Genomic DNA, 15,841 nt, shown 5'->3' with positions numbered 1-15,841 from the left:
CTACTTCTTCCTTCTAGTTTTTCATCACTCCTTTCTATGGCAAGCTGTATGTAGGGCATCACCGTTGTCAATGGCTATATCACATCCTCTCAGTGAAAATGGTCCAAATGCTCTGTCACAGCACGGCTAATCATCTGTCGGTTCTCAATCAGGTTGGAATAGAATCCAGTGATTCTTTTGCGTCTGTCACTAACACCCAGCCTTTAGGAGTTTGAAGCTCGTCACAGTCATTCAATCCCGGAATCCTACTCGGAATACCACAGACAAGGTTAGACTTTCCAGATTCCCATGAATGCCGCCATCAATTCTAGCTTATACCACGAAGATTCTGATCAAGGAATCCAAGAGATATGCGCCCGATCTAAGGTAGAACGGAAGTGGTTGTCAGTCACGCGCGTTCATAGGTGAGAATGATGATGAGTGTCACGGATCATCACATTCATCAAGTTGAAGTGCAACGAATATCTTAGAACAAGAATAAATCGAATTGGATAGAAAATAGTAGTAATTGCATTAAAACTTGAGGTACAGCAGAGATCCACACCCTTAATCTATAGTGTGTAGAAACTCCACCGTTGAAAATACATAAGTGAAAGGTCCAGGCATGGCCGAATGGCCAGCCCCCAATGTCTAAGATCGAATAATACAATCAAAGATATCTAATACAATAGTAAACTACCCTATTTATACTAGACTAGCTACTAAAGTTTACAGAAGTAAGTAATTGATGCATAAATCCACTTCCGAGGCCCACTTGGTGTGTGCTTGGGCTGAGCTTGATCTATCCATGAGCTGAAGCTTCTATTGGAGTTAAACGCCAAGTTGTAACATGTTTTGGGCGTTCAACTATGGTTTGTGACGTGTTTCTGGCGTTTGACTCCAAAATGCAGTATGGAACTGGCGTTGAACGCCAGTTTACGTCATCTAATTACAAATAAAGTATAAAATATTATATATTTCTGGAAAGCTCTGGATGTCTACTTTCCAACGCCGTTGAGAGCGCGCCATTTGGAGTTTTGTAGCTCAAGAAAATCCATTTTGAGTGCAGAGAGGTCAGATTCCAACAGCATCAGCAGTCCTTTGTCAGCCTCCTATCAGAGTTTTGCTCAGGTCCCTCAATTTTAGCCAGAAAATACCTGAAATCACAGAAAAATACACAAACTCATAGTAAAGTCCAGAAATGTGAATTTAGCATAAAAACTAATGAAAACATCCCTAAAAGTAACTAGATCATACTAAAAACTACCTAAAAACAATGCCAAAAAGCATATAAATTATCCGCTCATCATCGTGTCCCGAGATGATGCCAGCCGCGTCCTCTTTAGTGAAAGTAATAGTAGGGAGGTCGGGTGCTCCTTCTCCCCCTTCGACGTTATATAATTCCTTAAGGTGCCCTTTGCGAGATGATTTGGAGATTCCTCCTCCCGCAAATCCACCATATATCATGTGGACATGTCTTTCTGGGGTGTGAGGTGGTCGTTCAGTTCATCCGACCTCTTCATCCCTTCTTCTTTTTCTAGGATCATCTGTCTTGCTGGCTAAGTATCGATCTAGTCTCCCTTCTCTTACCAATTTTTCAATGACATTCTTCAAGTCAAAGCACTCGTTGGTGGGATGTCCATAGATTCGATGGTATTCACAGTATTCCGTCTGATTTCCTCCTCCCTTTTTGCTTTTAAGTGGGCGAGGTGGTGGGATCTTCTCAGTATGGCATACTTCTTGGTATACTTCCACAAGAGACACCCGGAGAGGGTTGTAATTGTGGTATTTCTTAATCTTCTCTCCATGCTGATCTTCTTTTTTCTTGAACTCTTTATCCTTATCTCGGGAGGAGTAAGAGGATCCGGATTTTGAGGTCTCTCCTAGTCGAGAGTTTTTCTCCATGTTGATGTACTTCTCTGCTCGTTATTGTACTTCAGTAAGAGATGCGGGATGTTTCTTTGATATGGAATGACTAAAAGGTCCCTCTCGTAGTCCATTGATGAGACCCATAATGGCTGCTTCAGTTGGCAAACTTTGTATGTCCAGACATGCTTTGTTGAATCTTTCCATGTAGTTGCAAAGACTTTCCCGATCTCCTTGCTTGATCCCTAATAGACTAGGGGCGTGCTTGGTTTTGTCCTTCTGAATGGAGAATCTAGCAAGAAACTTTCCAGCTAAGTCGTCAAAGCTTACGATGGACCTCGGGGGTAGATTATCGAACCATTTAATTGCTATTTTTGTTAAGGTAGTCGAGAAAGCTTTACTCCAAATTGTATCTAATGCATCGGTGAGATACATTCTGCTTCTGAAATTACTGATATGATGGCTTGGATCTGATGTGCCATCATACGGTGTCATGTCGGGAGCTTTGAAATCCTTTGGGATTTTAGCTTTCATAATCTCTTTGGTGAATTGGTCTTGATCTTTGCAGGGGTTATCTTAATGACTGGATCGAGTAGTCTTGGTTTTTAGATCGGCTTCAAGTTTTAAGAGTTTGTCCTTTAACTCTTTACGCCGCCTAGTTTCCCTTCGAAGGTCCTTCTCAGCTTCTCGTTGGTGCTCAGCCTCCTTTTTGAGTTGTTTGAGACGATCTTGTTGAGCTTGAAGTGCCTCCAGGATTTGTGTGTTTGGTAAGTTCTTGTCTTCGTTTGGTTGAGACGTTTCCTTTCGTGTGGTGTCCGCGTCCTTCTGCGGCGTTCTATTTTCTAGATCTGAGTTGTGGTCGTTGTCAAGGTTATCCGCCATGATGATGGGATGACTTCCAGGTTCCCCAACAACGGCGCCAATGTTCCGAGGGTTACTTGAAACTGTAGGTTGATCTCGAACAAGATCTTCTGTACTGGTCGGCGTTGTTGAGTCTGACTTGATGATGGTGGCTGGAGCCGCCGTGTCCGACTTGTTGGACTTGGTGGTGGTGCTAATCCTTCATCACCAGAGGGTGGTGATACCTGCAAAGGACTCCGATGCTTAAGTTAGCAAGGGTATTAAGCAGGTTTTTAGTAGAATCAGAGTATGAGTTATACCTGGGTGCTCCAATGTATTTATAATGGTGTGGAGTGACCTTCCCTTGAGATAAGATAGTTATCTTGTCTTATCTTTGAGAGTGAAGTCATCTTATCTTGTCTTCTAAGGAGCCGCCTTATCTTTCTAGGCTTCGCGGCCTTTAGATTTGGGCTGTGCTCCTTTGTTGGGCTTGCTTTGGGGTCCCATGGTGATGTGGCCGAACTCTTTGAGAAGATGTCGGGTAGTCCTGACCTGAAGAGGTCGGTCGACTTGTCTTCGATCAGCCTGGGTCATACAGCTCAACCCAGGGCATGAACTGTTACTCTTTTAGATTTAGGTAATTATATTTTGTTTAATTAATCTCACGGAAAACGTGTTTAAATGTCACTAGCGCTACACTCAATTCTGAGCTACAAATCATTTAGGTTCAACAAGAAACTCATTCTGAACCTTTGAAAATGTGAGTTTTTGAATGTGCAGATTCCATTTCTTAGAACAAATTCTAATTATTCAACATTAACTTCTTCCTTGTTTACATTCCTTAGAAATCCTCTTGCGTTGTCTCTTCCAAGTTCTCTTTAGGAAGAGTTGATCAATGATGAGTTTATCTATGTCCCTCTAGAAAGTCAGACACAACAAACTTCTGATGAAGAGTAAGTTTATAAATATTTATTCACCACATGAATCTTGTTATGTTCGGTGGGTTCATAAAATACTTTTTGTTATTTTTAATAGAATATGATAATAGTTTGGGATCATTATTGAACTGCTTCCTCTTTAATACAGCAGTCGTTGGGAACCACAACAGTAGCCCAACAAAGAACCACCGGCACAACAAACTAAACAACAAAAGCAGGCCGCTGAAGAATCTTCACCAAAGAATACAGAGCCAGAACCTTCAATTAATGTGTAAGTTTTAATTAATATCATTTTTATAATCTTCAGTCTAGCTGGTAATTAAAATTTTTTTTATTAGAAAAATCTGTATCATTACTGAAATCTTTTCTATTTAATGCAACAGCCCTCCTAAACAATTAACAATAAAAAGAAGAAGAAGAAGCACAGCTTGAATTGCAAGTTTTACCATTGTTCACCACATTATTTAATTTCGGTTCAGTGGGCTTAGTTATTTTGAATCACTTGATAGCTAGTGTGTTCAGGATTTAGGGTTATTCTAATTGCATGCAGCAATGCTTTTCTAGCAGTTTCATTATTTATATTCAGTGCATCAATGGGATTTGGTTTGGTGAGCTCATAAAATACTTTTTATTTTTTTTAATGGAATATGATAATAGTTTGGGATAATTATTGAAATATTTACTATTTAATGCAGCAGCCCTCTGAAACCGCAACAGCATCCCAGCAAAGAAGCAACAGCGCAACAATCGGAAGAAGAAGTACATGTTGATGTGTAAGTTTTACTGCTTATACAAATTCCGATAATTTCACTTCAATACATGCTTTAATTGTAAGTTTTATCTCTTCTATTTCTTACAGTTGTCCTCCAGAACCCCGAAAAGCAGGCTGTCGAGATATCTTCATCGAGAAAAATGGAGCCAGAACCTACGTTGTCTGTTACGAGTTCTGTTATTAAAGAGTTAATCAACGATGATTATATCTATGAAGTTTCTGATAATGAGTAAGTTGCACATAAAAATACTTTTTATCAATTTTAATGGGTTATTTTTGAACTATTTTCTATTTAATGCAGCAGTCCTGCCGAAAAACAACAGCAACCTAGGCAAAGAAAAGATGATATACCTTCCTTTAGCCTTGGGATAAGTCCATCAGCATCTCAACCAACTCATCCCTCTGAGCCGCCTGTTTCACAGCTTGAAATCTTGGTAGAGGCGGTGGTAGATGCTGGAGTGACGGCATCATTAAAGTTTGCTGAAGCAACATCTTTCAAGCCAACCTTACCAGCTGCTGAAGTTTTCAAAACTCCAGAGAAAAAGATAAAAATCTTGAAGGAGTTGATCGAAAAGTGTTATCATTGGATGACACATGTGAAAACGACAAAAGATAGTAGAACGAATATGATACAATATTCGTCTTGAAATATGAGGCACTTTACGAGGGGTTAAGAGAATATTTCATGTCTCTAATGCCCAAAGAACAAGTGCATGTCACGGTAAATTCTTTGCCAATTGCGTTAAAGTTAATGATTTTTTTAAACACTCTTATACAGTATATCTCACAAGTTTTCTTCGTGTAGGTTGTCAGTATACATAGCATGATTCTCAACCAAATAAAAGTTTGCCAGTATCAGGAACAAATATACATTGTGCCGATGGATATTGTGGTAAACTAAATTTCTTATTCCCTGCTGATTGCTGTTCGGTTTAGTGGGAATGTTAATATTGATTCACCCGATTGTTATGTGTTCTATTGAGTTCTTTTACATGAAGAAAAATTTCTCTTGATGATTGAATGTTTTTTAGGTTTTATTCAGCATATGAATTGTGTTTGATTCAGTGGAAATGTGAGTTAACTGATGTTCGTTTCGTAGAATTTTATGTTGGGAACACATGGCATGAACTACACTGATAAAAGGACAAACAAGGCCTACAGGTTCGATATTGAGCAGTATGTCCACCACCGCCAGTTTCTTGACAAAAGAAAACTTGCATCGCATCCATTTGTAAGTTGTAATTTCTAAAAATTCTTCGATAATTCTTTTGTTTGCTATTGTTTCGACTAAAATATTCTATCATTTTTCCAAACTTCAGCTATTTGTGCCAATTTTCAATGGAGCGTATTGGTGGTTGTGGATTGCTGATGTCAACAAAAATAAATTCTATGTCCTTGACCCTATCAATAAGCCGAAAAAAGTTATACATGAATCAAGAGTGAAAATGAACAAGCTTGTTGTAAGTTATTTTGTTGTAAATTATTCAAATTATTCAATAGATGAGAGGAGTTCGGTTCACTGTTGTTGCTTCTCTTTATTTACTTTTTGTGTCCCTTTCAAGGTTTAATAATTTCTCAGATGAGGGTGTAAGCTGGGGCGGAACCCTATATGGAGGACGGACTAGGAGAGGAAGCAGAGTATATCCCACTGAATGGTCAACATACAGAGTAAGAATCTTTCTCTTCTATAGTGCTATTTTTAATGTGTTTTATTTGTATACTATTAATCGTATTATACTCAATTCTTACTTAGCTATGATTGTGGAATATACATGATGAAATGGCTCGAAACAATTGATCCACAAAAGATCAAAAGTGGGAAGAGATATAAATATAAAGCTTAGACACAAGTAAGTACTTTCTAAATTAATAAACTTCTTTCTTTTCTTATTTCATTCATTCAGTAGATAGTGTAATTAAGGCTTTGAAATTGGTTGTTACTCTATTCAATAGTTCTTTTCCATGGAGAAATACTATTCTTGTTGACTGAAATTTGATCACCATTTATTCACCACATAAACAATGTTCAGTTCGGTGGCCTTCTTTTACTTTGTTCAGGGTTTAGGGTTACTGTGATTGTATTTTTATAGTATAACTAGGGCTTTGAATGAAATTTGTTGTTAATTTCATTTAGTTGAGTGGATAGTTTAACTAGGGCTTTGAAATTGGTTGTTACTCTGTTCAGTACTTCTTTTGCATGGAGAAATACTATTCTTGTTGATTCAAAGATAATCACCATTTATTCACCACATGAACATTGTTCGATTCGGTGGCCTTTGTAATTTTGATTTACTTGATATTTATTGTGTTCAGGGTTTAGGGTTATTGTGATTGCATTTTTACAGTATAACTAGGGTTTTGAATGATATTGTTCTTATTTCAGTTAGGTTCATTGCCTATGTAACTAATTTCTTTCAATTGAAATGTAGGAAGAGATTGATGACTTCAGGTACCAATATGGTCCGAATCTTCTGTTGCACGAAATGAACAAAATCAGAGACTAAGTGATTTGGGAATCTGAAGCAATAAGACTCCTAAAGCCATCTGCTGTCCTCTCCAGCCCTTATTGTAAATTCACATATGGGGATTTAGATAGTAAATAGCATATACTATGATTGACTGGTTGTAATTAACAATATTTTATTTAACTTGTTAAAAAAAACAATGCTTCTTTCAAATGTATATATGTCAATATTAATGTAAATATTAATGTATATATCTATTCTTAATATCAATCTATACATCAAATGTTAATATTTATATTTGATTCAAGATGGATTACTCATCTGAGATGTTAATTTATATATCTGTTGAAACTATCTAGCTGCTGTTTTTTTTTCAGGTTCTCAGTTATTGCAATCAGTGTATTTACCAATACATTAGGAACACCAAAAAACACAGTGAATCGAAATTAATACACTGGTCGAACCAAAAGTTGCAAACACACTATACAGAAATTCAGAGAGCTAATTATAAAAAATGTTTCTATCAGTATTCAGTTTCAGAAACACCTGAACTCCCTGACATAGCAAAATAAATTGACTATTCAATAAAGAAAAAATTGACTTTTGGAATAAAGAATTTCACAAAAAAAAGTGACTATTCATTAAAGACTAACAACAGTCAGAAATTAACCCTCTTATAACCTTGGTGAACCGAAATTTGCTCATGGGTGAACAAAACTTTATATTAATAAAAACTAAAACTAGTATAGTCCTCTGTTGGATAATTCATATCTGGTGCATTGTAAAGAGTGGAGCTTGACTGAATCAATGATCCAGGATTTAAAAGGTTCAACTACAAAAAACATAATTAATTGTATATTAGCAAAATGCACAATTGAATTTTTACCTAATCGAAAGCAAGTCAAGATGAACCCCTGAACCCTGAACCCTAAACCCTAAAACCTAAACCCTGAACTCTGAACCCTAAACCCTGAACCCCTAAACCCTGAACCCTAAACCCTAAGCCCTAACCCCTAAACCCTAAGCCCTAAACACTAAACCCTAAATCCTAAACGTTGAACCCCTGAACCTTGAACCATGAACACTGAACCCTGAACCCTAAACCCATAAACCCTAAATCCCTAAACCTAAAATCCTGAACTTTGAACCCCTAACCCTAAACCCCTAAATCTTAAGCCCTAAACTCTAAACCCTAAACCCTAAACCTTGAACCCTGAGCCCTAAACCTTAAACCTTGATCCATGAACACTGAACCCTGAACCCATAAACCCTAAACCCCTAAAATCCTAAACCCAAAATCCTAAAATCCTAATTAGTTTTTTTAATAATTTTTGTTTAATTAATCACATGAAAAACGTGTTTAAATGTAACTAGTGCTACACCTGATTCTGAGCTACAAATCATTGAGGATCGACAACAAACTCATTCTGAACCTTTGAAAATGTGAGTTTTTCAATCTACAAGTTCCTGTTTCTCAGAAAAAATTATAATTATTCAACATTAACCTCTTCATTATTTATATTCCTTAGAAATTAATACACTAGACGAATTGGAAAACTGCATATATCAATATAGCAAAGAACTAATTATATTAAAATGTTTCTATTAGTTTTTAGTTTCAGAAACACCTGAACTCTGACATTTATATTAATAAAAAACTAAAACTCAGTGATCCAAAATTTATAATCTCAGTGAACCGAAATTTATATTAATAAAAACTAAAACTCCTATAATCCTCTTTGGGAAAATTCATATCTGGTGCATTGTAAAGGCTGGAGCTTGACTGAATGGTTGATCCACAATCTAAAAGGTTCAACTGTAAAAGACTTAATAAAATCGTATATTAGCAAAATGCACAAATGAATTATTCTTAATCAAAAGCAAATCAATTTTACCTCAATTGGAGCTGTCTTTTTCTTTTTCTTCATGGCATTTGAGATCTTTTTTTCTAGGTTTGATCCAAGTCTGTTCTTGGGCCGGCCTCTTGTTTTGACGCGTGGCGGGCTTTGAAGGTCGTTCATGTCACTCAATGTCGCTTCTTCATGGGATAATGAACTTTTTCCTTTGCTTTTCTCTTGATATTCTTGCATCTCGGCCATTACCTTGTCAAACGCCCGATGCAGAATTCTGGTCAACTCCTCGAACTATGATGCAAAATTCGCATATATTGTGCGACCGAAACACCAAGTCGTCGAATCTTTTACTTCTCGGCTCCAGTAGAGGCTCATCTTGGCTGCTCATAATGTGTGTGTGCCTCCTCTTTATGTTCTTGCTCCAGCGTTCCAGTATGTATCTCGGTGCCACGTTATCCACTCGCTCGAAGCTTAGAATGCTCAGGGAATGGCAACACAATATGCCCCTTGACTCGAACAGCAAGCACTGGCACTTTACCTCTCGTGATATTGCATCGTAGGTGACCAAAAACTTGTTGAATGTCGATTTAGAAACCTGCTCTACGACTTCGTATGTTGTGAAACCTAGGGTGGAATGCATTAATCTTGTGATGCAGATCACTTTTTCTCTGAATTGTGCTTGAACTTCCCTGAACTTCTCGTGGGTGTACACGTGTTGAAACTGGGCCTTTATTGCTGATTTTGTTGCACATGGTATCACAGTGTGAAAATCTGCAGCATCGAATTCTCTCTCTCTCTCTTTGCTCTCTACTTACAAGGCAATTGTCGTATTGCTTCACGAATTGCCTCAAGGAGCTGTTGCATGTGATGAACTTGTTGAAAAATGAGTGCATACTCTCGCTCTTTTTTGTGCTTCTCATCCCGGCTCAGAAGTGATGATCCAGGTAAACTGGAATCCATATATGTCGATCCTCGTATAGCTCTGCAACATGAACCGAAAATATAAGCACTAGTGAACCGAAATTTGTGCACGTTTTAACGACATGAAAACAATTCAAATTCAAACATCGGTTACCTGAGAGCCACTTGTTGCCTCCGAGGCCGTACTTTGTGAGGAAATCGTTCCAATTTTTGTCAAATGCATCTTTTGTGTACGAATTCCAAACAACATGACTCATCGCTTGTTCAATTTCTTTGTTTCCCTTGTAGCCGTTTAGTTTGTTTGGGATCTTCTTCATGATGTGCCAGATGCACCACCGGTGAATTGTTGTTGGCATGCACAGCTCAATTGCCCTTTGAATTGATGCGCATTGATCGGTAAGAATGCCTTTTAGTGCCTTCCCTCCCATGCAACGTAGCCAACACTCAAATAGCTATTTGAATGATTGGATGTCCTCATTTTTCATCAGCGCATATCCGAGAAGTGTCAACTTACCGTGGTGATTCACGCCCACAAAAGAACCTAAAACCATATTGTACTTGCATAAATAAGCACACCCAGAACGTGATGAATCGAAAGTAGTACATGCACTGAAAATGAAAATATATGTGACTGAACCGAATACCTATTTGTGTTATAGATGGTGTCAAATGAAACCACGTCTCTGAAATTCTCAAATACGGTCTTGCTTCTTGCATCAGCCCAGAATGCATGTTTAATGCAGTGATCGCCTTCAAGGTTGAGCTCAAAGAAGAAATTTTAGTTCTTTTCTTTCATTCTTAGTAGGTACTTCCCAAATTCTTTGGCATCGTCTTCTTCAGAAATATTTTGTACTTCCCTTGTGATGTAATTCCTCACGTCTTTTTCTATAAAACTTGGTTCATGGTGGCTACTAGCTGCTGCCACAAATGATTGCTAAGTTTTGCTTGATCTAATTCCAGCTTTCTCGTTGGTTTCAATGGTGCGACGCACAAACATGCTAAGCTCCCTATGTTGTTTGAGCATCTCTGCCCGATCTGGACAACAAGGATGTGAGTGATTCATAACAATTTTGAAAATTGTCCAAAAACCAACATCCTTCATTATGTGTACATAAATCCTGGCTAGACAGTTCAACCCGACTGAAGGATTTGTCTTCAAAGTTAGAGATATTTTGGATTTCCACCTCCCCTCTCTGGTGCATACGATTAGTTGATTCTTAATATTGTCTCCATCCCGAGTCGTGTTCCTTATTTTGGTAGAAAAACCGGCAAGTTCCGAATAATGTTTGTAGAACTTTCCAACTTCTTCTAGTGTCTTGAAAGTCATCCCCACCTTTGGGACAAATTTTTCATCCACAACACATCTGGTCTATATGATGAACCGAAAACGTCATTACGGTAAAACAATTATTTAATACTCAGTGAATAAAACATAATACATTATATATTCCTCTAATCTTTTATACAAACTCCTTTCTGCATACCGAGCTGAACACGTACTTATAGTGAAATAACTCTATGGTATTGAGTGAACGAGTACTAAGTGATCGAAACATAATCCAGTGTATTAAACTAAATTCAAACTCCTTTATGCTTATCGAACTGAACAATTACTCACACTGAAAGAATTGTATAGTACTTACTGAACGAAACATAATACATTATACAAAAGCAAATTCGAAACACCTCTGTCTACAATTTAGATATTATCAATTCAATTCAATTCAAAGTCAAAAACACCTAAAATAAAATTCAATTCAAATATTGTGTCCGTTGAATTCAATTCAAATAAAATTCACAATCGCAGTCCATTCAATTCAATTTTAAATTGAACAATCCAAATCTCATCAGCATCATTCGTTTCAGAAGAATAAATCAGATCATTATCATTCAACTGATTTGAAGTTGAATCATTCATTGATTCCATTCAAAAGTGTAAATCGAAAAAGAAAACGAAAAAAAAAGAAGAACGACGAAGAAGAAAAAAATGCGAATAGAGAAAAACAACGAAGCTTATTAGGTTAAAGAAGAAGAAGAAGAAAAAGAACACGAGCAGAGAAAGAAGAAGAAGAACGTAAGTAAAGAAAAAAGAAGAAGAAGAAAAAGAAAATAAGATTTATGTTGAGAAAGATTTATCACGCAGTAAAAAATTTATATTATATAAAATGCGTGTATAACAAATAAAAAAAATACGGGTAAAAAAAGTTAATTGGATAACTTAGAATTAAAAACTGACGTCTGTAATTAACTCCAATAAAAATTACATCCAGACGAAGTGAGATACATCTTGCTAGTCAAAAAAATTAAAGGTTAATCATCATTCTACCGAATCTGGCTTCACTTGTCAATGTAGTGCATTACAATTCGCATTTAAAAACATTAAATAACTACTGGATGAGATGTAATATCTCAAAATTTAATTTTTTTCGACTTTTAATTAGATTTAGTTGATAAAAATAAAGCATTGACATGTATGTAGAAGGACTCTTGATATCCATGAGAAGAATGAGAACAATAAAAGTGCATGAATCCTGCTTTAAAAATTAGAGTATTACTATTATTATTTCAACTATTTAGATATACTTTAAAATAATTTAATTATTAAATTAGTCATTTATATAAAAAATATATTAAAATATAAAATATTATTAAAAATAAATTAAATAATATATATTTATATATAAATATGTAATAACGAATTTAAAGATTTTTTTTACATATAACATTTTTAAACTTAATTATTACAAAGAATATATTTTGTTTAATTTCTTCTTTTAAGTGATCATTTGTGTCGGTTTATTGTGTGGTATGTACTTATTGGATTACTTCATTGTCTTTGTTCGCAAACGTGGCTAGGCATACAAATTCCGTAAAACAATGACCCCATTTATCTTTCTTTTTTTTTTTCCCTATTCATTCATATATCATACTATATATACCGCATAAATATTTTAGAAATAAGCCATAACTTTTACATAAAACTATTAGAAATATTTTAATCTTAGATATATAAGTTAAATTAATTATCTAGAATTCTCTTTGAACTGCTTTTTATCTTTCTCACTTTTTATAATTTCTAAAATTTTAAAATATTAAACCTTTCTATTTATCCAATATCAGATCAGGTATTAATTTAGCTTCCCATCCTTAGTCTTAATTATACTGTTATAATTTTAGGAAGGATAATAAATATAGTATATATAATAAGCATTAATTAAATTATTTTATAAAAAAATTTGTTATGTCATATAATCTTATATCTTTATTAACAAAACATGCATGTTTTTGTTTTTATATTTTGAAAATATATTTAAAAAAATAGAAATTCATACAAAACGTTTAAAATATCTCTTAAATAAATACGTTTGGTGTCATTTATTGAATAAATTGTCATATATTAAATTTTTGACATATAATATATATTAAAAGAGTTATCTTTATTAAAAAGTGTTATTATCTTTTTAAAATTGTTAATTTGACTTTTATGTTAATTTTTTAATTTGTTAAAATTATTGTTAACAAAAATTTTATTAGAGGATTGTTTTATTTTTATTATTTTTATAAATTTTATAATATTATGTTTTTGTTTTCATTTTATTATCATTTTTATAGTTTTTTTTATTTTATGAATTAGAATACACTATTTACTGTGACCAAATAAATAACTTAAAAAAGAATATTTTTGCCATCTTTATAAACCCTTTAAAAAAAAAAGAAAAATGCCAAAATAGTACAAATAAAGCTTTATCATCATCACCAGTTTCCTTCGCAGTTACGTCTCTAGCTAAGACACTGAAACAAATACAACTCATATTATGAACCCTAACTAGTTCCACATATTCTTAATATATCCACCACACCACTATTAACATTATTCTTCATCACAGTCAAGATGAGCAAGAGTACTGCTACTACCACACCGTGCTGCAGCAAAGTTGGGATCAAGAAAGGACCATGGAGCGCCGAGGAAGACGAGATCCTCTCCAAATTTGTCCAGAAGGAAGGGGAGGGGCGGTGGCGTACGCTCCCCAAGAGGGCCGGGCTGCAGCGCTGCGGCAAGAGCTGCCGCCTCCGCTGGATGAACTACCTCCGTCCCTCCGTCAAGCGAGGCCAGATCGCTCCTGACGAGGAGGATCTCATCCTCCGCCTTCACCGTCTCTTGGGCAACAGGTGAGATGCTAACAAACCCTACCTCTTCAAAATTACTCTTCTACCCCTCCTCCCTCAACCTTACCTTCTTTTTAGGTGGGCTTTGATAGCTGGCAGATTACCTGGCAGGACTGATAACGAGATCAAGAATTACTGGAATACCCATCTAAGCAAGAAGCTCATAAAGCGAGGCATAGATCCAAGAACCCATAAGCCATTAATCACCACCAATTATTCTACTACTCCTGTTACTACTTCAAATGGAGGTGTTTTTCATCATCATCATCAACATTCAAATGTAATAACCTCTTCAATCATAATGCCGCTGCAGCACCAACCTACGATGACTGTGAATCCTGCGTCAGAAATTGGTAATGTCAACAACAGCAAATTTGATTATGCTCCAATAATTAGTGCTGGTGGGAACATTATGGAAGAGAATAATAATAATAATAATAATGTTGTTGTTGATTATCATCATCATGGCGGAAATAATGGGAATAATAATAATGATGTTGAGGAGGAAGATACATTGTTGGTTTTTCTGAATTCTTTATTTGATGGTGGTAACAATGAAGTGATGAATAATAACAATAACAATAATAATAATAATGATAATAGTGGAACAGACGAACTAGCGGTGTTTCAGCATCATCATGATGATGAGGGTGATGTTACAATGTTCCCTCCACCGCTTTCAACATCTTTTCGTCTTGAAGATTGGGAAGCAGAATTTAGCAATGCACTTTTAAATCAACAAGATGGTTCATCATCATCATCACCTCCTAATAAGTAACGCTAGCTGGCGCACCTGCATGTAAGGGATATATCTCTATATATATTTATATGCTTGTATGTGTTGTACAATTATTATTCTTATCATATATATATATATGTTATTCGGTATGATATATTGATGGAGTGATGTATATCTATGGTTAGTTGTAGTGAAGCATTGCATTTGTGCATGTGTGATTGAATTTATGTATTGCTTAATCAACCATTATTGCACCTTAGCTTATTGTATATTTTCATTTCAATGAAAAGGAAAATCATCAGTGGGCTATTACTTCAACTGTTATTGAATTTACAATATATAGATTTCACATGTCTAATATTGTTGATTTATTAGAGCTTCTAAGCTATAACTTTTCCTTCTATGTTTGTTCTTTCAGTTTCTTGATGTACATTTAATAGATTTTCTATGATATATATAATTACATAGCTTCTCTTTTGTTTTTTCTTGGATTTTATTAAGCCATAATAAATAACATAAAAATATTGAATAATGTTAGAAAATCAATACTATATTAGTCAATTTTAACTAATACATAACATGTTAAACAAATTGATTGTGAACCCACTAAAAATGTTCTTTTATTGAGTTTAAATTTTGGATATCTTTTTTAATTGAAATTTAAATTTTTTATTTTCAAGAGTTTTAAAATATTTTTATTCTTTGTGTTAAATTTTGACTGTGCAATGCTAATCCTCCAACTTTTTATTAATAAAATAATTTTTTATTTAATTAATCTCCACGTTGTATTTGTTTCCTGTGGTAATACTGTCTAGGCCTCTAGGGCAATGCTATTTTTTGGCTCCCTTTTACACAACTTTGATTTATCAGTTGGCTCCGTATGCTTACTTAATTGCTATTTAATATTTATATTTTAATCAGTTTATGATTTCTTTATTTTTTCCAAAACCATTGCTAGCTCTTTTAATTTGTTTAAAATATACGTCTTTACAGAGATAAGGAATTCATTAGCATAATGTTAAGAGAAAATACATGCAAATTGATTTAACTATCACATACATCCATTGGGCAAGCTTAACTTTCTAGTTAGGTCTAAACTTGGAGTGATATGAAGTGATGAGAATTTGCATGTTATAAGAGATAGAGTTTTGTTAGGTAGACAATGATTTTTGTAAACAATGTGAATATGAATTTTAAAATTAACCTAATAAAGTAAAAAAATATCCTGTCCCCAAATACCTCATAAACCTTAATATTAGGATAATTATCTGCACACTTAGTGAATTGAATATTCAGTTAGT

General features: G+C 34.9%; 1 protein-coding gene across 1 annotated transcript; it reads left to right on the top strand.

The window, feature by feature from the left end:
• The first annotated feature begins 13,381 nt into the window (after positions 1–13,381).
• LOC107494425 (transcription factor MYB3-like) lies at positions 13,382–15,127 on the top strand. The gene is made up of 2 exons (XM_016115463.3): positions 13,382–13,804; positions 13,880–15,127. The coding sequence occupies exons 1-2, from the start codon at positions 13,527–13,529 to the stop codon at positions 14,577–14,579; spliced, it is 978 nt and encodes a 325-aa protein (XP_015970949.1). The 5' UTR covers positions 13,382–13,526; the 3' UTR covers positions 14,580–15,127.
• The last annotated feature ends 714 nt before the right edge of the window (positions 15,128–15,841 follow it).

Source organism: Arachis duranensis, chromosome 6 (genome assembly GCF_000817695.3).
Source record: "Arachis duranensis cultivar V14167 chromosome 6, aradu.V14167.gnm2.J7QH, whole genome shotgun sequence".
Lineage (NCBI taxonomy): Eukaryota > Viridiplantae > Streptophyta > Magnoliopsida > Fabales > Fabaceae > Arachis > Arachis duranensis.
The sequence above is the reverse complement of the archived record's forward strand: the minus strand, read 5'-3'. Positions and strand labels throughout refer to the sequence as shown.

Bases quoted from the DNA above. Each gene is read 5' to 3' on its own strand.
- LOC107494425 (XM_016115463.3), top strand. From the start codon at position 13,527: ATGAGCAAGAGTACTGCTACTACCACACCGTGCTGCAGCAAAGTTGGG. The intron at 13,805-13,879 runs GTGAGATGCTAA...CCTTCTTTTTAG, and splicing joins CACCGTCTCTTGGGCAACAG to GTGGGCTTTGATAGCTGGCA.